Source organism: Acinonyx jubatus, chromosome C1 (assembly GCF_027475565.1).
Source record: "Acinonyx jubatus isolate Ajub_Pintada_27869175 chromosome C1, VMU_Ajub_asm_v1.0, whole genome shotgun sequence".
Lineage (NCBI taxonomy): Eukaryota > Metazoa > Chordata > Mammalia > Carnivora > Felidae > Acinonyx > Acinonyx jubatus.
Genome location: NC_069381.1, coordinates 179,343,783 through 179,365,466, shown reverse-complemented (window position 1 = coordinate 179,365,466; position 21,684 = coordinate 179,343,783). Strand labels below are relative to the sequence as shown.

The window sequence follows — 21,684 nt, the reverse complement described above, 5'->3', positions numbered from 1 at the left end:
CGATGTTGCAAATGGCAAGATCTCCTTTTTTAACAATTGAGTTGTATTTTATTGTGTATTTGTGTATGTATACCACAACTTTATCCACTCATATGGATGGACACTAGGGTTGCTTCCATATCTTGGCTATTGTAAATAATGCTTCAATAAACATAGAGGTGCATATATCTTTTCAAATTGGTGTTTGCATTTTCTTTGGGTGAATACCCAGTATCAGAATAGATGGATCATAATGGATTTGACTTTTTGAGGAAACTCCATACTGTTTTCTGTAGTGGCTGTACCAATTTACATTCCATCAACAGTGCACAAGCGTTCTTTTTCTTCACATATTCACCACTTATTTTTGTGTTTTTCATTTCAGCCATTCTGACAGGTGTAAGGTGATTTCTAAATGTGGTTTTGATTTGAATTTCTCTGATTAGTGATGTTAAGCACTTTTTCATTTATGTTGGTCATTTGTGTGTCCTCTTTGGCAAAGTGCTTATTTAGGTCCTCTATTGTTTTTTTTAAGTTTATTTGTTTTGAGAGAGAGAAAGAGAGCATGAGTGGGGGACAGAAAGAGAAAGAGGGAGAGAGAGAATCTCAAGCAGGTTCCATACCATCAGCCCAGAGCCCAATGTGGGGCTTAAACCCATGAACTGTGAGATCATGACCTGAGCTGAAATCAAGACTTGGATGCTTAACTGAGTAAGCCACCCAGGTATCTCTGCCACCCAGGTATCCAATTTTTTTAAAAATTGGATAGGTGTTTGTTTGTTTGTTTGTCTTTTTGGTGTTGAGTTGTAGAAGCTCTTTATATACTTTGGGTATTAATCCCTTATTGATAAATCATTTGCAAGTATCTTCCATTTAGTGGGCTGCTTTTTTTTGTTGATGGTTTCCTTCACTGTGCAAAAACTTTTTATTTGTGTAGTCCTAGGAGTTGATTTTTGTTTTTGTTTCCCTTGCCTGAGGAGACATATCTAGAGAAATGTTGCTAAAGCCAATGCCAGAGAGATTATTGCCTATGTTTTCTTCTAAAAGTTTTGTGTTTTCAGGTCTGACATTTAGGTGTTTAATCTGTTTTAAATTTATTTCTGTGTGTGGTGTAAGAAAGTGGTCCAGTTTCATTATTTTGCATGTAGATGTCCAGTTTTCCCAGCAGTCTTTATTTATTGAAGAGGCAGTCTTTTCCTCATTGTGTATTCTTGCCTCCTTTGTTGTAGATTAATTGAACATAAGGCATGGGTTTATTTATGGGCCCTTTGTTCCATTGATTTGTGTGTCTATTTTTCTTAGTATCATAGAGTTTTAATTACTACAGCTTTATATTATATCACTGTATAATTGTGATTGCTCTAACTTTGTTCCTTAAGATTGCTTTGGCTGTTATGGTCTATTGTGATTGCATACAAATTTTAGTATTGTTCTAGTTCTGTGAAAAATACTACTGGTATTTTGATAGGAATTACACTGAATCTGTAGATTGCTTTGGATAGTATGAGCATTTTAAGAATAATCTTTCCAGTCAGTGAGCATGAAATATCTTTCCATTTGTGTCATCTTCAAGTTCTTTGATCAATATTTTAATTTTCAGAGTACAGGTCTTTCACCTCCTTGGTTAAGTTTATTTCTAGGTATTTTATTATTTTTTGGTGTAATTATAAATGGAGTTGTTTTCTTAATTTCTCTTTATGCTATTTATTAGAGTAGAGAAATGCAATGGATTTTTGTGTATTAATTTTTTATCCTGCAACTTTAGTGAATTCACTTATTCTAATAGTTTTTGGTGGAGTCCTTAGGGTTTTTTATATATAGTATCACGTCATCTGCAAACAGTGAGTTTTACTTCATCTTTACCAAGTTGGATGTCTTACATTTTTCTTGTCTGATTGCTATGGCTAGAACTTCTGGTACTATATTGAATAAAAATGGTGAGAGTATACATACTTGTTCCTGATCATGGGGGAAAAGCTGTTTTTACCATTGAGTATGATGTTAGCTTTGGGTTTTTCACATATGGCCCTTATTTGTTGAGGTTTGTTTCCTCTAAACCTACCTTGTTGAGCGTTCTTATCATGAATTGTTGCTGACTTTTGTCAAATGCTTTTTCTGCATCTGTTGAGATTATATGTTTTTAACCCTTGTTTCACTGAAGTGGTGTATCATGTTGATTTCTGAATATTGAACTATTCTTACTTCCCAAGAATAAAGCCCACTTGACTGTGGTAAATGATCCTTTTAATGAATTGTCGAATGTGGTTTGCTGACATTTTGTTGAGGCCTTTGCCTCTGTGTCATCAGGGATATTGGCCTGTTGCCTTCTTATAGGGTTTTTGTCTGGTTTTTGTATCAGGGTACTGCTTGTTTTATAGAAGGTACTTGGAAGCTTTCTTCCCCCCCCTTTTTTTGATAGTTTGAGAATAGGCATTAAATCTTCTCTCTTCTTTAAATGTTTGGTAGAATTCACGTGTGAATACATCTGTTGGATTTTTGTTGGGTTTTTTTTTTTTATTCAATTTCATTATTAGTAATTGGTCTATTCAGGTTTTCTATTTCTTCCTGATTCAGTTTTAGAACATGGTGTGTTTCTAGGAATTTGTTCATTTCTTCTAGGTTGTATAATTTGTTGGCATAATCTTTCATGGTGTTCTCTTATAATTTGTTGTATTTCTGTGGTGTTGGTTGTTACTTTTTTCCTCTCTCTTTCATTTCTGATTTTATGTGTCTTTTTTTCCTTCTTGAGTCTGACTAAAGGTTTATCAATTGTTGACCTTTTCAAAGAACCAGCTCTTGATTTCATTGGTTTTTGTTGTTGTTTGTTTGTTTGTTTTTTCTTCATTTCATTTATTTATGCTCCTATTTCCTTCTTTCTACTAACTTTGGGCTTTGGTCTTTTTTTTCTTTCTTTCTAGTCCCTTTAGATCTAAGATTAGATTGTTTGAGATTTTTCTTGTTTCTTGAGCTAGGCCTTATTGCTATAAATTTCCCTCTAAGAACTGTTTTTGTTCTGTCCCACAGATTTTGGGTCAGTGTGTTTTCATTTTTGTCTCCATGTATTTTTTATTTTCTCTTTGATTTCTTTGACCCATGGTAGTTAGTCTCCATGCATTGTGAGGTTTTCCTGTTTTTTTTTCCTTATGATTGATTTCTAATTTCATACAGTTGTGCTTGAAAATGATAGATGATGTGATTTCAATCTTCCTAAGTTTATTGAGACTTGTTTTGTGGATTAACATGTAATGTATCCTGGAGAATGTTCCATGTGCACTTGAAAAGGATGTATATTCTGTTTTTGGATGGAGTGTTCTGTATATATTTATTAAGTCCATCTGGTCCAGTGGGTCATTCAAAGATGCTGTGTCTTGATTTTTTTTCTCTTTATTCAGATGATCGATCCACTGATGCAAGTGGGGTGTTAAATTCTCCTATGTATTACTGTCAATTTCTCCCTCAATGTCTGTTAATACTTCATATATATAGATGCTTCAGTGTTGGGTGCATAAATATTTGAAATTATTATATCCTCTTGTTGGACTGATCCCTTTATCATTATATGATGCCCCTCTTTGTCTCTTGTTACTGTCTTTGTTTTAAAGTCTTATTTGTGGGATGCCTGGGTGGCTCAGTTGGTTAAGCATCTGATTGGCTCAGGTCATGTCTTATGGTGTGTGAGTTCAACCCCACATCAGGCTCTCTGCTGTTGGCACAGAGACCGCTTCTGATCCCGTTTCCCCCTCTCTCTGCCCCTCCACTGCTCGTACTCTCTCTCTCAAAAATATTTTTTAAAAAGTCTATTTGTCCTCTCTAAGTATTGCTACCCCAGCTTTTTTTTTCTTCTTCTATTGGCACGGTACATCTTCTTCCATACTCTTACTTTCAATCTGTATATGTCTTTAGGTGTGAGGTGAGTCTGTTGTAGTCAGTGTATAGATGGATCTTGTTTTTTATCCATCTGCCACCTTATGTCTTTTGATTGGAGCATTTAGACCATTTAAATGTAAAGTAATTATTGATGTGTACATATTGCCATTTTTAAGATCAGTTTATAGTTGTTTTTGTAGTTCTTCTGTTCTTTTTCTTGCCTTGTGATGACTTTCTGAAGTGTTAGGCTTGGCTTTCTCTTTATTTTTTTCTGTATATATAAAAGAGTTTGGGTTTGTGGTTACTATGAGGTTCATATATGGGATAAAGCTGTCAATATATATTAAGTTGATGGTCATTTAAGTTCAGACACATTCTAAAAGAACTTTTTTTACTACCCCTTCAATGTTGTATGTGTATATTATCATATTTTACATCATTTTATTCATAAGTTTCCTACTTTTAATTATGGCCTTTTTTTTAACTTAAAGAAGACCTTTTAATATTTCTTGGAAGACTGGTTTGGTGGTGATGAATTCCTTTAACTTGTGTTTGTCTGGGGAAACTCTATCTCTCCTTCAATTCTGAATGATAACCTTAATGCTTTTAAAATTCTCTCTTTGACTTTTAACATTGTAATTTTTGCAGTGCTGTGCACCTCCTTGAATTCATTTTGTTTGGAACTCTCTGTGCTTCCTGATCCTGGATGTCTGTTTCCTTCCTCAAGTTAGGGACATTTCAGCTATCGTTTCTTCAAATAAGTTTTCTTCCCCTTTCTCTCTCTTCTCCTTCTGGGACCCCTATAATACAAAATACTTGTTTGTTTGATGTTGTCCAAGAGATCCTTTAAGCTATCCTCAGTTTTAAAATTCTTTTTTATTCTTGCTGTTGAGCTTGGGTGCTTTCCATGACCCTGTTTTCCAGATCACTGATCAATTCTTCTGCATCTGCTAATCTGTTGATTCTAGTGTGTTTTTCATTTCACTTAATTGTACTCAACTTGGATTTATTCTTCTTTATATTTTCTGTGTAGCTGTTGAAGTTCTTACTGAGTTCTACTCTTCTCTCCAGTCTGGTGAGCATCTTTAAACTCTTTATCAGGTATATGACTTAGCTCTGTTTCATTTATTTTGTTCGGTGGGGGGGTTGTGATGTTCTTTCATTGGGAGCATATACATCTGTCTCCTCATTTTGCCTGACTTGTGTTTGTTGCTATGAATTAGGTGGAATAGCTACTTCTCCTAAACTCAAAGGAATGGTCTTGTGTATGGTTGTCCCCTGTAAAATGTTTGTGCCTTGTGGCTTTGGCTGGCTGGAGCTGTGTCTGGTGTGGGTTATGGGTTTGGGGCACTATGTGCTGGGGCTGCCCTGGTGGGATGACTGAGCAGAAGTAGACATGGGCTGGGGTGGAGCTGGGGCTTTTCATGCAGAGGGTGCCCTGGCAGGATAGCTAAAACCAAAGTAGGTGCCAGCCAAGGTGCCTCAAGTGCCCATGCAGGGACTGCCTTGGTGGGGGAGTGGAGTTGTGCAGGCCAAGGTATGTCCTGGGGCACTCCGTGCAGGGGATACCCTGGTGGGATGGCTGGGGCCAAAGGAGAGTACAAGGCAGGGTTCCCAGAGTGCTTCATGCATGGAGTGCCCTGGCAGGTGGCTGGAAACTGAGGCAGGCAGGGTTAAGGGTTCCCGGAGTGCTTTGCATAGGAGCTGTCTTGGTAGGAAGGCAGGAATCAAAGTAGGCATGAGCCGACAGGTCTCTGAGTGGTCTGTTCTGGGAGTGCCCTAGCAAGTCATCTGAATGGCATAGGCTTGGAGTGTTCTGGCGTCCCTGGCATCTGTGTCACCTTGGCATGACAGCTGGGGCTGTAGTGAGCACTGACTAGGGTGTCCCGGTGTGCATTGCACTGGGGCTGCCTTGGTGTGTTGGCTGAGGTTGATGTGGGCTAGGGGTCCGGGGCTCACGGAGGCAGTAGACTATGGTACCTGGACCTTGGTCCTGTCCACACTATTAAGGTGGAGGGAGAATGTAAACCATAGTGCTCACCAGCCCCTCTAAACCAGAGAGAATTCCAGCAGCTCCCTTGCCCTTGGTGGACTTTTAGGGCTGGATCTTTTATATTCCAGTTGCTCCTTTAAACTGTGGGGTTTTATCTGTGCCCAGGGTGTCTGGAGTTGGTGTGAGCTAGAGACCTGGCACTCTAAGGCAGCAGCCTGGCTATGGTGGCCAGACCCTCCTCCTGTCTGGGTTATCAATGTAGAAGATGAATGTAAACCATGGTGCTTGCCAGCCCTTTGAACTTGGAATGAGTTCCAGCAGCTCCCTTGCCATTTGGCGAACTTTTAAGGCTGGATCTTTTATATTCTAGTTGTTCTTTTATTTTACTTTTTATTTGTTTTAAATGTTTGTTTTTGAGAGAGAGAGAGAGAGAGAGAGAGACGGAGGGAGGATGTGTACGCATGTGTGCAAACAAGGGAGGGGCAGAGAGAATGGGAGACAGGGGATCCTAAAGGGGCTCTGTGCTGACAGCAGAGAGCCTGATGCAGGGCTTGAACTCACAAATTGGGAGATCATGACCTAAGCTGAAATGACTGAGCCGCCCAGGCGCCCCTCTAGTTGCTCTTTTAAACCATGTCCCCCCCCGCCCCCGCCACCCCCGCCCCCCCCATGCCCTGAGCAGACAAATCTGCTCAGTCCCTCAGTACTATCCCTCTCCTCTACAGTTTGCAATGTTGGGGGTAAGAATTCCCTTCCTTTGTGTGTCTTCATCTCTTGCCAGTTCTCTGTGGCCTCTTTATCTTTTGTTGTGCAGAAGCTATTCAGTTAGCCCTCAGCTCATCTTTAGGAGAACTGCTCTATAAATGAGTGTTGATTTGGGGTCTCCATGGAGGAAGAGAGTTGAGAGTCTTCCTACACCACCATCTTGGACCAGAAGTCTGTATCTGATTGTTTTTACAATAGTAAGGTGGAGAGAATTTCAAGATCTTTTGTGAAGTTACAGAAATTTGATACAATTTGTTTACAGATAGACAACTATATCAATGGAATTAAAGGGACAAATCAGATACGCACATACACATATGCTGAAAAGTTTGAAAGGGATTCTCCCTCTGATGTAAGGGAAACTTGCTGGAAAGCTACCAGTCGAGATGGCAGTGAAACCTGCTGGAGGTTGTCTGCCACTGGATCAGCCAGGTACCGCAGGCTGGGAAGCTGCCCAGGGGCAAGGATACTGACTGACTGCTGACAGCCACACTGTGAGAGCATTGAGGAAAAGCACTGGAACTACGAAGAGTCCCTTTTCTTACAGTGTCCCTTTTGAACCTTCTCTAATACTGTGCCAGCTGGAGAAATGTTTTTGGGTCCTGCTCGAGAACCATCAAGGAAGACAAAAAGGCATAGACTTGATGCTGAGAGCCAACACCTTTATAAGTGACCAAAGCACAACTTGTATTATCTCTTTTACAAATCCAAGTATCATGCTCAATAGCACTTCTTACTTTAGATGAAATTCCTGCAATAGAATTATTCTCTATTGCAAAGAAGACAAAGGTATTCTCTGAAAGTTATTGCAAGCAATATTTGTACTTGTTAGTAGTAATTGGGGGTATATTAGCCTTAGTATATAAAGGATTCAGAAAAAAAAATTAGCGATGGAGAACAGAGGCCAGGCTGAGGAAACTTTGGACACCATTTAGATTGAGATACATTCTGAGAGGAAGATAGGACCAGTTTTCCACTGAATTGTCTTGGTACTCCTGTCAAAAACCAATTGCCCATAAACAAATGGGTTTATTTCTAAACTTCCAATTCTATCTCTTTGATCTGTGTGTTTATCATAATGTAGTCTTCATTATTCTAGCTTTGTAGTAAGTTGTGAAATCTGGAAGTATGATTCTGCCAACTTCGTGCCTTTTCAAGATTATTTGGCTGTTCTGGGTCCTTATATTTCCATGTAAGTTTTATGATCAGCTTGCTTATTTCTACCTAAAAAAAAAATAGCTGAGATTTTGATAGGGAATGTATTGAATCTGTAGATAATTTTGGGGGAAAGTGGTATTAATATTTGTCTTATAATCCATGAGCATGGGATGTCTTTTCATTTATTTAGGTGTCTTTTTTTTTGTAAGTAATGTTTTATAGCTTTTATTGTACAAGTCTTATTAAATTTATTCATAAGTATTTTATACTTTTTAATTCTATTATAAATGTTTCTTCAATTTTGGATAGTTCATTGCTAATGTTAGAAATACAATTGATTTTTTTTTCCCCCATTGGTCTTGGATCCAGCAACATTGCTGAACTTATTCATTAGTTCTTATTTTTTGTGGATTTCTTATGAATTTCTGTACACAGTATTATACCATCTGTAGAGTATGTTTTAGAATATTTTGGAGGATATGTGTTTTTCTTAAATTAGACACTGTAGAATTTTGTCGAGTGAATCAATTATAGTATTAACAGAGTGAACAGTTACGGTTCTTTTTTTTCTTTGTATTATTTTCATGCAGGATAAACCTGCCGGCAAAGAAAACTCCAAGGCACCAGTAAGATTTTTACCACAATTGTCAATGGTAATTTACTAATATATCATCATACTTTATTGCTTTTATAATAAAGATGTACTAATGTTCATGCTTGCGAAGCAGTTACTGAATTTCTGGTTTTATTTTTTTATTTTTTTGGGGGGGGGAAGTATATTTTATTATTATGTTAATATAATTCAGTGTCAAGTTGGCTAACATACAGTGTGTAAAATGTACTCTTGGTTTTGGGGGTAGATTCTCATGATTCATCGCTTACATACATCACCCAGTGCTCATCCCAAGTGGTGTCGTCAATGCCCATCACCCATCTTCCCCTCTTTCCCACCATCCCCCCCCCATCCACCCTCAGTTTGTTCTCTGTATTTAAGAGTCTTTTATGGTTTGCCTCCCTCCCTCTCTGTTTGCAACTGTTTTTTCTCCTTCCCTTCCCGCCCTGGTCTTCTGTTAAGTTTCTCAAGCTCCACATATGAGTGAAAACAGATGATACCTGTCTTTGACTGACTTAATTCACTCAGCATGATACCAGAAATCTGGAAGCTTCACAAATTGACATGTCATCCTTGCGCAGGGGCCGTGCCAACATCTGTATCATTCCAATTTTAGTGATATGTGCTGCCGAAGCGAGCACTGAATTTCTGGTTTTAAATTCTGTGCTCCATTGAACTATTTTCCGATGGAGAGCATCCAGGATGAACATATCTTGGGGAAAAATAATTACCTTAATGAGGGGAATTCTAAGTTACAACTACCGGTTTGCACGGAATATTTGAGTAATCTGAGTAAAAGAATTGTGAAGATGGGCTGCCAGAAGCAGTATTGGAATCAGGAAACAATATAGCTTTGTCACTAATGGCTCCGTGACGCTGGTGACTCACCTACCTCTTGGAGCCCCAGTTTCTAAGTCTTAAAATGAGAAAAGCTGATTGAATGATCTTTGAGGAGAGGCTTCTTCCAGCACTAAAATGTGATTTCTTGGATTTTGACATCCTTTGTCATTATTTTGAGTTTATTTTTCTATGGAAGGGGCAGTTAATAGTTTTAGTTGATAAGGTGCTAGAAGTGTTAGGTTTTACTGCAATGAAATGTACTCTCTAGTACTTTTATGTTGTGTTTAATTGAGTGATACTCTGGTGATTCCTGGAAGTTGAGTGTGAGTAGAGGTTCAATGCAAACATTATTTGTTTTGAAATATCTTCTAAAAACTCAGAATGAACTATAAAATCTGGGTTGCTTCATGCAGAGATGATTCCTAATAATAAGAAAGACTTTTTCAGCTTAAAAATCTCAAATGAAATTTTGTTAGCGAATATTCTTGAACATTTCAAGGTACGTGTTGTGATCGTGACTGTTTTTATTGATAATGCCAAGATTACCATACTGAGTTCTATAAAATAATAAAATCATAGCATCTCTTTTTTTAGTTCTGCAAATCTCTCTGCTTTCTAGTTTTAAAGACTAAGATCCGAAATAGATATTTTCCCTTTAAAAATTTAACAAATTTTAAAACTGAAAAACCAATTGCCATTAGTTTTATTTTTATGTTACTAGTATATACGCTTGGAAATCTCAACAAAATTTAAACTTACTTAATAAATATTCAATGGCTGAAACAAATAATTCTTTGTAGCCATCAAATGTATAAAATGATTTTGTTGCCTGATTTAAACCATATACTATGTTGTTATTAGACTGTATCTTAGTATTTTTCTTTGTATCTTTTTGGGTTGTAGGGCTTTTTAAAGATAAGTAATACTTTTAAGAGATTTTTTAAAAGTAATCCATTGAGTAAAAAATATTGTCATCTGAATATTAAGGTTTGCTCTTAGATGGCATTTTTGTAGCTGTAGTTAAGACCTAGAATGATTTTCATTATAGACTTTCATGCTTCTGTAGTTGAAATCAAGGATGATTCAGCACTGGTGGTTCCCAGTGTCTGTGAACTGGTGACCAGATTCTCCTCCTTCCTGCACACCCCACTTGTAGCACTCGGACGTCCTAAATCCTTTATGGAGCACGATGGGAGTGAAAGAATGGAAGGGCAGACAGAAGGATGGAAGAGCATTGATTTTTAAGATGTCTTAGCTTACTACCTGTGAAAGAAGAGCCTGAAAAAAGGACTTGTATGTACTTTATTTGGGAAGTGATCCCAGGAAGCAGAAATAAGAGATTAAGGAGAGTAAAACTAGGAAGAAAGAAAAGCCAATCTGAGCATATGTCAGTAAGTTCATGGCCACATTAACTGGCAGTGATCCTGCCATGACCTTCTGAGGAGCTTATACACTGCTTCCTGAAATTGTTGACCTGAGTATGATTAGGGAGTAGCATTTATCCATCAACTCTCATCCCACATAGGTGGAGGTTACTCCTGGGATTGTTAACTTTCACCCACTTCTGGTTCCCCCTATATGTGTGCAGAGTGGGCTACCTTGAGAGTCCCATTATATGGCATTGGAGAAACCCCACAGCAGAAAGCAAAGGACATTTTCTTGAGGTGAAACACTGTCATTCTATGTGAATTGAAGCCAGCAGAGAACTGTTCACTACAACCATGTGTGGAATCAGAGGCAAAGCCAGGAGGATGGGAAGGGATGTAAGGCACAAGATTTGTCACTTGAAGTCCCCTAGGGCCCTTCTCACAAGAGTGCCAAAGAAGAGGGTAAAGGTAGCATATGCCTAGGTCATCACTGGATAGGAAACTACAAACTAAAATAGAACTACTTGTCAGCAAAAGTATGTAGATACTAATTTAAAGTCTACCCATCTGATCTTATTGAAGAGCAACCTTACTTAGTTAGGTGGTATTTTGGCTCTGTGTGGCTGTTATTTGTGGTTAGCCAGAGAACCACTATGTATAAAATATCCTATTAGACATATATTCTGTACTGCAATATAAGGAAACATGAAAGCCCTCACTGTTTACCCAGGGCAAAAAGGGTAAAAAAGGTGTTGACAGGACTGGGGTTGATGGCTCAGTATGCAGAATGGGTAGTGTAGAGATTCTAAGTCAGAATGACTTAGAGTGAATGTTTGTGTAAGAGGCTGGGGTTGAGCAACGTGTTCTGTACATCTGTGATGGCTGCTATACAGTAGACCTCACATGAATTCCTTCTGTCTTCGTGTGAATTCCAGGTCACTTGGACCATATGTCACAACCTTTTCTCTCTATTGTCTACAACCTCATTCTTACCATACCTCATTCTTGCTAACAGAAAGCCTTCCACTTTGAGATACCTGTTGCACATTTCAGCTTGCAAACTTAATGCTCATGTTTCCCTCCACATCCTGGGGTTTGCTAGGAATTGTAGAAAAAGTTTGTAGTACAGCACTGGATATTCACCTGATTCGATGTTGTACTTTGGTAAATACTGTTTGAGGCTCATTACAACTTTTTTCTTTTCTTAAACATTTTTTAAAATTTTGTTTTCTTTAGTTACACTTTTTTGGGGGGGGGCTTGGTTAACCAATTTTGTTTGTAAGATAAAGTTAAAATTAAAACCCATTTATCCAGCTCTATAAGACTGAATTAGTAGGTTGAGATGGAGTGGGATGAAGGGCTGGGAAAGCAGGATAGACACACATACACATTCTATTTCAGGCAGGGTTTAAACAATAAACGAATTACCAAAAGAGTGCTATTCCTATTCAAAGAGACCACTTGCAATCGGAGTTAAAGAAAATCTAAACTTTTTTGATCTTGGTCTTGAAGAAAGAGCTGGACTGTAACAAGGAAGTACTGAGGGGACAAACTGATGGGTCTCTTTGTTAGCATATTTATTACCAGCTGACCTACCAGACCCCCAAATTTTAGAGACTTAACCTAACAGAGATTGCCCCTTCCTTGCATGAAGTCTAATGCGGGTCAGAGAGTCCCCCTCCACCTTCTACCTGTGCCACTGGGAACATGGGGTCCGCTCACTGCAGGTAGCAGGGGCAGGAGAGTAGAGAAGGCACAGAAGTTCTTACACATCTTACACGTCAGTGCTCACATTTCATGGGCCAGCACAAGTCCTGTGGCTACAGAGTAACCAAGAGAAGCTGGGAAATGATGTGGTTCAGGGCGTATTGAGGAGGCTTTGAAAACCAGGGTGATGACTTGTGCCTGCTTTAATAGGGGGCTTTCTGATGTTTCTGACCAGGCAGCAGTATGATCAGACCATGTCCTGGGAAGGTTGTGGTGACTGTCAGTTCCTAGCATTTTCTCTAAATTAAGGCCCATATCTCCTGTTGCCTGGATTATTTTTAAAAACCACTAAATTATTCTCCTTGCCAACTCTAGTCTCCTCCTTGTATATCTTGTTTACTGTTGTAAGGACCATTTATGAAAAATCCCTTTGAATGGCCTTGTATGGTAAATAAGATAAAAATAGAATTTATCACCCAAACTGAGATGCCATTGAGAGTGAAATTCCTACTAATTATGCTGGGGAAAGAGCTATATGCTGGGACTGTCCCAGCAAACTGGGACTTGAGGTCACCTCAAGAGGATTACAGTGGCTCTCTGTTGCCAGCCGGGCCAGTCAAGCCCCAAACACTTATGCTTCATAATATAGCAGCACCCCGCCCCCCATCCAGCTTTTCCTCATTCTTGATTTGGGTTCCTACTCAAACAAAACCTCTACAAAGTGGTCTTACTACCCCATCTAACTTAGCACTTCTCTACCTTTTGCTATCTCTTTACTCAATTTTATTTTTCTCCATTGTACTTATTACTTGCTTACATTATATATATAATAATATATATAATATAATGTGTATTATATATTACTTATATAATATATAAAATATATATTATATGTATATAATATATATTATATATAATGATTTTTTTCTGAAATGGCTGTTTATACCCACGAGAATGTAAGCTCCAAGGGGGAATAGGCTTTGTCCTGTCAGTGACTGTAGATCCAGTGTCTGAAAGAAAACCCAGCACATGGTAGGTGTTCGGTAAATCATTGTGCAATAAGACAGTGGTTATACTTTACACTTTGGTTGGGCCAAGTCCCTTTACCTTTGACCCCAATGTCCTCTCCTAAGCCTGATGTACTCATTTAGCTTCCAAGTCCTGAATGTTCCCTCTGTCTTCAGTAAGCCCATTGCTGTCCTTTTCTGTGGAGATCCAACTATGCCTCAAGGCTTGACTTTGATCCTTTCCCTCTTTGAAACTGTCTGTGAATACTCTGCTCTACACCATCTCCCTTCCAGGATGAAAGCATATAGTTTTTAATATTAACTAGACTGTGAGCTTTGTAGGGGCAAAGATGTCCTATAAAGAGTCCATATCTATACAATATGCACAAAAGTGGCACACTACCTTAGAGTTTTAAAGAGGATTAAATGAGATAATTCATGTAAACTTCTTAGAACAAATATGCAACACATAGCATGATCATTATAAAATATATTCTAATCCTATTTCTTGTTTTACGTACTAAGACTTCAACATCCAGTATATATTTAATATATACTTAAACATATACTCTTTGTTTTTTTAATGTTTATTATTGAGACACAGAGCATAAGCAGGGGAGGGGCAGAGAGAGGGGGAGACACAGAATCTGAAGCAGGCTCCTGGCTCTGAGCTGTCAGCACAGAGCCTGATGTGGGGCTCGAACTCAGAAACTGCAAGATCATGACCTGAGCCGAAGTCAGACACTTAACCGACTGAGCCACCCAGGCGCCCCAAACATACACTCTGAAACATGTCTCACTTCAGATGAGCGACATTTAAAGGTGTTGATAGTTGCAGGCGGCTAGTGGATGCTGTTTTGGACAACATAGCTTTCAAGAATAGAAGAATAGACATAAGGAACAGCCACTCCTTCTATGTCTAAGGGAGAGTGGTCAAGGGAGAAACTTGGAAGAGCCATCCCTTCCTCAAAGCTTAGACTAAGACCTCTTGGAGAGGGGTTGGCTGTGGCCCACTTGGGTGGCAAAGATGTTTGCAGAGATGCTGCAGGCTGGGAGTTGAGTAGACCACCTACTTGCATGCTAAAAAGTTTGAAATGATGTCTCCCTTTATGATGTAAGGGAAACTTCCTGGGAAGATGCCTATAGGGATGTCAGTGAAACCTGCTGAAGGGTACCTGCCACAGGCTGGGAAGATGCCCAGGGGAAAGGATGCTGACTACTGATAGGCACTCCATGGAGCAACGGGGGAAAAACCCTGGAACCAGGAAGAAAAGTTCTCTTAGTGTTCTTTTGAATCCTCTATAATGTTGGGCCAGCTGGAGAAATGTTGATAGAGTCCTGCTCGGGAATCACAAAGCAGGTTAAAAAACATAGATTCGAAGTGGGGAGGCAATAAATCGATCAGTGGCTGAGGCACAACTCCTACCTGTTTTACCGACCAAAGGATCGTTCTCCACAGTGCTTTTCATTATGTATATGACATTCCTACCATGCCCTTCCCCTCTATTCCAAGGGGATAACCATGCTTTTCCCCAAAAAGTATAAAGTGACTTATGGCAACTTGAGGGCACATTAACCTGAATGTGTCGTTACCTTGGGAAGCGGAACACCACAGTTGTCAATAGAACAAAAGTTCTATTTTAGTGATAGAGAAGGGTGGTGGAGCTGAGCGAGCCCTGGACACTAGCTGGGTTCAAGTAAATTCCCAAAAGAAGATGTGATGGATAAGAAGTTTTGCACACTTTTCAAAGCCTTCTAAGTATTGTGGGATACCACCTTTCTTTCCTTGCTACAAAGGAAGTCACTCTAAGACAAATGTTGAGAAGTTTAAAGTTGGTCTTTGAATGTTTTTGATGACCTATACCTTGCAGTAGATCCTCTGTAAAATTGGTTGAGTGAATCAATTGTGCCATTAAGAGTAAACAGTTGTCCTCCTATTTTTCATGCAGGATAAGTCAGCCAGCAAAGAAAAAGTCAAGACCCCAGGAAGAGTTTTACCCCAGTTGGCTACGGTAATTTACCTATATACTGGATCTTTGCCACTTTGAAAACGTCTTTCAAACTTGTAAATAAGTAACTGAACATCAGATTTTGAATTTTGGTCTCCATTTGATTATTTTCTGTTGGAGAAATTCTACGAGGTACACATATTAGGAAAAATAACTATCTTAAAGTAACCGTAAGCTATAATTTTCTGGTATGTCAAGAGTATTTCAATATTCTGGATAAAAGAATTTCCAAGATGGGCTAGCAGAAAGTTTATCAGTATTGGAGTTAGGAAGTGAGGTCTCAGGGTACAGCTTTGTCACTAATGGCTTTAGTATCTGAAAGGATCATTTATCTCTGTGAGCTGCAGTTCCTGTGTTTGAAAATAAGAAGAGTTGGTTTCTTTGAGCTGTATCTTCCGGCACTGAAACGCTATGCCGCAGAAGAGTCCTTAGATCTTGGTATCCTTTTAAAAATTATTATGTTTAGATTATCAGTGTCCTATGGTAGAGGCAGTTCGTAGAGTCTTTCATTTGGTAAGTGCTGGGTATGACATGCTTCACTGTAATAAATTTTACCAGTGACTTTGCTAGTAATGTGGAGTTGAATGCCATCGAGCTGTGCCCTTGTGACCTCTGGAAGTTGGATTTAGGTGGAGGTTCAATGCAAACAGTATTTTTTTTCTAACTGTGATAAAAGACACCTAACAAAAAACTTAGCATCCTAACTATTTTTAATTGAACCATAGCTCAGTGGCATTAAGGGCATTCACATTGTTGTGCGTCCATCACCGTCATCCATCTCCAGAACTCTTTTCATCTTTGCAAACTGAAGCTCTGTGCCCATTAAACAGTATCTCCTTTGTGTCCTGAGCCCATGGCAGCTAGGATTCTACTTTCTGTCTTTATGCGTTGGACTGCTCCAGGTAGCTTGTGTAAGTGGAACCATACATTTGTCCTTTGAGGCCTGGCTTTGCTTAGCATAACGCTTTCGAGGTTTATCTAAAGATTATTTTTTTGAAAGATAATTTAAAAGCCACAAACAAATTATAAAATTGAATTTGTGTTGCTTTATGTACAGAAAATTCCTGATAATTTTAAATGGATGACAGTTTTCACCTGGGAAACTTAAGAGTTAATGTTCTTAAATGAAAGATTTTGAATATTACAAAATATAAATGTTAAAAATTTTTTTAATGTTTATTCATTTTTGAGAGACAGAGAGAGCTCAAGCAGGGGAGTGTCAGAGGGAGAGGGAGATCAGGATCTGAATCAGGCTCCAGACTCTGAGCTGTCAGCACAGAGCCTGATGTGGGGCTCGAACCCACAAGCTGTGATATCATCACCAAGCTGAAGTTGGATACTTAACCTACTGAGACACCCAGGTGCCCCTACAAAACACAAATTTTATTTTATTTTATTTATTTATTTTTTAAAATATTTATTTATTTTTGAGACAGGGAGAGACAGAGCATGAATGGGGGAGGGTCAGAGAGAGAGGGAGACACAGAATCCGAAACAGGCTCCAGGCTCTGAGCTGTCAGCACAGAGCCTGATGCGGGGCTCGAACTCACCGACTGCGAGATCATGACCTGAGCCGAAGTCGGATGCTCAACCGACTGAGCCACCCAGGTGCCCCCAAAACACAAATTTTAATTGAAAACATGTTTTTGTGGATGACACCGGAGTATCATGCCAAGTTGTGTAAAATTCAGCCATAGAATGCTTTCCCTAGTTCTACAAAATCTATTGTAGATTTTATAGTTTAAAAGACAAGACTTGAAATAAAATAGACATTTTCTTTTGAAAACTCAACAAATTTTAACCCCCCATCCAAAAAAAAAATATTATCCTGAGTTCATTGTGTCTGGTTAGCACAGGGGGCTTAGAAATGTAAACCTAAATTTTCTTATTTACTATTCAGTGGCCGAGTTGCATAATAATCCTTTCCTGTTTGTGGCGTATAATAGTCTACAACACTTCTGTTGGCTGCTTTAAGCCTGGTTTTATGTTCATATGTATCTTAGTTTTTTTTTTCTCAGCATTCTTTGTGTTTTATATGTTACAAGGAAAATAATATTTTCAAGAGATGTTCTTATAAACCCATTGACTTAAAAAAACAGCAAAGTACTTTCATTTGAATATTAAGGTTTACACTTGGATGAAATTTTCCAGCAGTAGTTAAGACCTAGAATGATTTTTCACTACAACGCTTCATGCTTCTAGAGAAGATCCCTGTAGTTGAAATCAAGGGTGACTCAGCACTGGTAACTCCCATTCTCAAAAAAAAGTAGGTTTTTTTAATTTGTTTTGTCTTTTCTCACCCTCTCTGCAGTCCTCACTCATAGCAGCCCCACAAATCTTAAATCCTTTATGGAGCAAGATGAGACTAAAGGAATGGAAAGGCAGTCAGAATGGAAGAGCATGGATCTTTAAGTTGCCTTAGCTTGTTTTCCTGCAAAAGAAGAGCCAGAAATAAGTTCATTTGGGAGCAGGAGTAAGGATTGCAGGGAGTAAAGAGTAGGAAGAAGCCTGTGCAAGTATGGGCTTTCTATCAACGTGGTCTGGATCTGAGAGGAAGATAGAGATTCTGTCGTGTGTAAAATGTGTATTTTACTTTCAAATCCACCCATCTGGGTTTCTCGATGAGTCCTAGGTTCCAGCAGCAGTGGGTCTGTGTTCTGGTATTGCAGTAATTGGCCTGAGCTAATTTTTGTTGTCTTTTTAGAAGACCTAGATATTTTCCTGTCTGCCACAGTCCCCACCAGCCTCTATTATTCCCCAGCACTGAAGCTGAGTGCCAATTAGCCATCATCACTAGCCTTCCTCCCTCTTTTATGAGATCTGCCTACATCTTTTAAGTATAAGAATATATGAACCCTGCCTTCAAGTGTGGAATAAATCCGTGAGTTGCTGAAGTACGAGACAACTGCTTAAAGCTATGAGAACAGGAAGATCTTTTGGAGCTGGAATGCAGAGAAGCTCATTAGCATTGGAGCCCAGCAGAGAGTCCCTCTCATTAAAATGGAAGGCCTAAAAATCACTTGCCAATGTTTGGGGGTGGGGGGAGAGGCTCTCCGGAATGCCCACCCTAGTGTTATGTAACAGATGCCCGCATCAAACTAGCATCAGAGCCTTTGGTAATGTCTCCCAAATGTCACACGCCACAGCCATTCACAGGCTTGAACAAGGTTTGCTGTGGAGTGTGCCTTCTTTCCAGATGTCCGGATTTGTTTGAGAAAATGTCTGTTTATAAATACTCCTGCATTTCATGTTTGTTTTGTTTTTTTTCTGACCTTGTTGATTAATGCTGTTTGCATTTCCTGTTCCAGGTGAGCACAAAGCCCCAGTGGCAGCAGGCAGCTCTGTCATTCCATTTGACTGTAAAGCAGGCTGATGAGATTCCTGAACAGTTTAGCGTTAAAAATGAACAGTCCTATGGTAAGAACTTTATTCCAACTTAGACTTAAGGAAATTCTCTAGAGGGAAAAAAAAAACCATACAACATTTTAGTTGAGAGTAGTGAAATTGTAAAACTGAAATGACATTTATGTCAAGTAGGAAAATTTATCCCAAATGTTTTCCCTTGTAAAATAACTGATTCAGTTTGTAATTATTTCAGGCTGTTGTAAATGCTATAAAAGCTGATATTTTAAGAATTGGTGTTTATGTTAAAACTTTGCTTTATTGTAGTCAGAATTTGCCTCTGCGTGAAAGACTTTTTTTTCTGAGAGCGATTTTAATAAGTTGTAAATTTTGCTTCCAAATTAGTCATTTTAATATTTTTTACTTTTTATTTTATTGAGTCCTCAGATTGATTACATTGAATATTAACATTTTTTCATCATAGTTCTTTAAATTTTGAGATAGTTTTGTGTTATTTTAATCATATTTTTAATCTTCATTTTAAGAAGGTTCTATGTAAATTAATTGAAAATTAGAGTTATTAGCATATTAATCAAAATATAAATGAATATTCTTGAAATAGAGGTTTCTATTATGTTTAACTTCCTAATACTGAAAGAAAGGTAATTGTACTTATGGTAACTTGAGAACTTACAGTGTGTAGCTTTTTCTTGAAAGTTGCTTTAGCATTTTATTCTAACCACTTAAATGTTTTAGCTTACTTTTTAGATGACTAACTTATGCTTTTTTTTAAAAAAAAATTCAAGCTGAATACATGGAACATTTTGGCAAAAAGGGCAAAATACTAGACCAAACGGAGGATAATTATGCTGGACCATCTACTTCCAAATCCAAGAGCAAATTTCCACATAAAGAACGAGAAAACTTTAGAAGCACTCTTGTTAATGTCATTATGTAAGTTCTATAAGCTAAGCAGTATGTGTTAACCTTGTTAGAACCCTGGGTAACTTTTTATCTAAAAGTATAACCATTCCATGCATCTCTAAGGATGCCCCAAAGCCTTGTTGGAGTGAGGTCAGAATACAAATAAAGACTGAGCTTAACCCTATGAAGTGTGTCTCACTTATTAAATATCACAAACGAAAAAGGTACTGATGTTAATGCTGATGTTCGCTGAGGGAGCACAATGTCTGGGAGCTCTGTTCATGGCCACCGTGGCTGGTGGAAGATAAGGTGTGGGTTTCCTCCCACCCCCATCTCTTCTGCTCAGGTAATGTGGTGTTGGGGGTCTCCTTGTCTAGAAAAACAAGGAATTGGGGTGAAGCGATCAGCCTTGTGAGCAGGGCTGGGCTTGCCAGTTCTGAGTTGTAAGTCCGCTTAGAAGAGCAGTGCAGATATAAGTCATTAGTGCCTCTTTACCTGTTTCCTCACTGCTTCTTGCTAGATGCCTGCTACACTCTTTGTTTATGACCCTCTAGGCACCCAAGCTGCCATTTGTGAACATAATTTCATGACACGTTGCAGGAAGTAACTTGCCCACAGATTCCTGTTTTACTGTCCCCATGTGGCACTTTAGTGGCCAAATGGCCACCTTGAAAGGGGGACAGTGGGTACTGTGGGCTGGCAAAGGGATTTTGTGGGAGCCCTGTGCAGCCGGCTTGCAGGTGTGCACCTCTGCTAGAGTTGTTTGAAGTTTGCCTTTGCCCGTAGGATCTTACCAGCTTGGCCCACTTTTTTGGATTAAGCACTCTTGCGTTCCGCAAACTGTGTGAAATAAAGACCCCAAACCATGGGCTGGGTAGCTTACAAAGTCTTGGAAGCAACTTTTTCTGTGCCCAGCATCCTGGCTAAGACAGATGATGTTTCTTGACACAACTTCCTGTGCCTGTCACTTCTGGTCCTTATCTGCTTGAGGATAGAGCCGGTCTTGGGTTTTAGCTTCACACAAGGGGCCTCACTTTGAATTCTTCATTTCACTCAGCCCTATGGAATCATCTCCTCACCTTCTGATTGACATGGGCTTTAAAGTCCAAGGCCCTGGACCCCATAAATGTAGCCTCAGGATTTTGATGATTGCCATTCCATTTTTTTTTCTCCTGAGTATTTCCTTTCTTTCTTTTTTTTTTTTTGTGAGCTCATCTAGGCATTCAAAAGGAACGTGCCATATTCTCCAACATTTATAGAATGGTACTGGGAGGTTTTTCAGATTATCTTTGTTGTTGTAGTAAAAGAAACAGTAGTCTCTTTTTAGCCATTTTATGTCATTTTTTAGTTATGCCTTTTATGAATAGGATATGGATAGATATATTGAAATTCAATCTTAGAGTTTCTATACTTTAGTATTATGTTTAATCCCATTTATAGTTGTTGGCATTTCATATACATGTGTGCTTCTACCAATTTATTTTGTACTTTGTGTTTACTATCTATTTACTATATTGCCTTTGCTTCTTTTTTCTTCTTTTTTCTGCTTTCTATTGAATTGAATTTTCTCTCTTCTCCCTTTATTTCTATTGGCTTAAAAGCTATCAAACACCGTGGTTACCCTAACATTTATTTATTTTTAATATTTTTGAATGTTTATTTTTGAGAGAGAGTGCAAGCAGGGGAGGGGCGGAGAGAGGGAGACACATAATCCAAAGCAGGCTCCAGGCCCTGAGCTGTCAGTACAGAGCCCGACGCGGGGCTCGAACTCACGGACCTTGAGATAATGACCGGAGCTGAAGTTGGATGCTTAACCGACTGAGCCACCCAGGCACCCCTGGTTACCCTAATATTTAAAACCGCATATTGTAATTTATACTTTTCAACGTTTAAAATTCAATTTTATCTGTCTTGCCCCTGAACAACACAAAGGGATCTTGGACTGCTCTAACTTAGCTCTAAACTATCCTTGGCATTCTCCATGTGATCATTCTTCATTTTATTTCTACTAATATTTTTATAATATTTTAGTTCTAGCAGGTCCTTATATTCCCCATACTTTTTTTCTTAACGCTGAGATTTACTAACACGTTTTCTAATTTCTTGGAAAATT

General features: G+C 38.8%; 1 protein-coding gene and 1 non-coding gene across 3 annotated transcripts in view; one reads left to right on the top strand and one right to left on the bottom strand.

Moving 5' to 3' along the window:
* The window catches only part of DNAH7 (dynein axonemal heavy chain 7), a 260,013-nt gene that overhangs the window by 5,601 nt on the left and 232,728 nt on the right, over positions 1 to 21,684 (top strand). Inside the window, exons 2-5 of one of the 2 annotated variants that reach the window (XM_027054285.2) lie at positions 8,353 to 8,415; positions 15,246 to 15,308; positions 18,614 to 18,722; positions 19,454 to 19,601. In XM_027054285.2, the coding sequence (XP_026910086.2) occupies positions 8,353 to 8,415; positions 15,246 to 15,308; positions 18,614 to 18,722; positions 19,454 to 19,601 (383 nt within the window). Of the gene's footprint in view, positions 1 to 8,352; positions 8,416 to 14,272; positions 14,657 to 15,245; positions 15,309 to 18,613; positions 18,723 to 19,453; positions 19,602 to 21,684 lie in introns of those variants that run through there. The other variant, XM_015077964.3, reaches the window with a different exon arrangement.
* LOC113598345 (U6 spliceosomal RNA) lies at positions 8,912 to 9,016 on the bottom strand. Its single transcript, XR_003419019.1, has one exon. It is a non-coding gene; the product is annotated as a U6 spliceosomal RNA (small nuclear RNA).